This window comes from Eimeria mitis, genomic scaffold (genome assembly GCF_000499745.2).
Source record: "Eimeria mitis Houghton genomic scaffold, Emh_scaff5212, whole genome shotgun sequence".
Taxonomy (NCBI): Eukaryota; Apicomplexa; class Conoidasida; order Eucoccidiorida; family Eimeriidae; genus Eimeria; species Eimeria mitis.
In genome coordinates, this window is record NW_013573504.1 from 576 (window position 1) to 941 (window position 366).

General features: G+C 51.4%; 1 protein-coding gene across 1 annotated transcript in view; it reads right to left on the bottom strand.

Moving 5' to 3' along the window:
• Positions 1 to 315, bottom strand: part of EMH_0080540 (uncharacterized protein) — a gene marked incomplete at both ends in the record, with an annotated part of 881 nt that extends 566 nt beyond the window's left edge. The window contains one exon of the mRNA XM_013500275.1: positions 142 to 315. Coding sequence (XP_013355729.1) covers positions 142 to 315 — 174 coding nt within the window. The remainder of the gene's footprint in view (positions 1 to 141) is intronic.
• Positions 316 to 366: the final 51 nt, after the last annotated feature.

Genomic DNA, 366 nt, shown 5'->3' on the forward strand with positions numbered 1-366 from the left:
GAAGCAACAACCGCTGTCGCTGCTGCTCCTCTTCCTGTTCCTGCTGCTGCTACTGCTGCTGCTGTTGCTGCTGCTGCTGCTGCTGTTACTGCAGCAGCAGCAGCAACGCATGCATTTAGTTTAGGGTATTTTGATTTGTACCTTTTTGACTTTTTCTTTTGCAGCAGCAGCACCCTCTCCCTGCTGCTGCTGCTGCTGCTGCTGCTGCTGCTGCTGCTGCTGCTGCTGCTGCTGCTGCAGCAGCAAGTCATCATCTGCTGCAGCAGGTTTAGCTTTGGGGCCCCCCAAAGGGATGGTGTTTCTTTTTGTTTGCATGCGGTGTACATGCAGGTCTAGATCGTTATTAAAGTCAAAAACTTTTTCTGT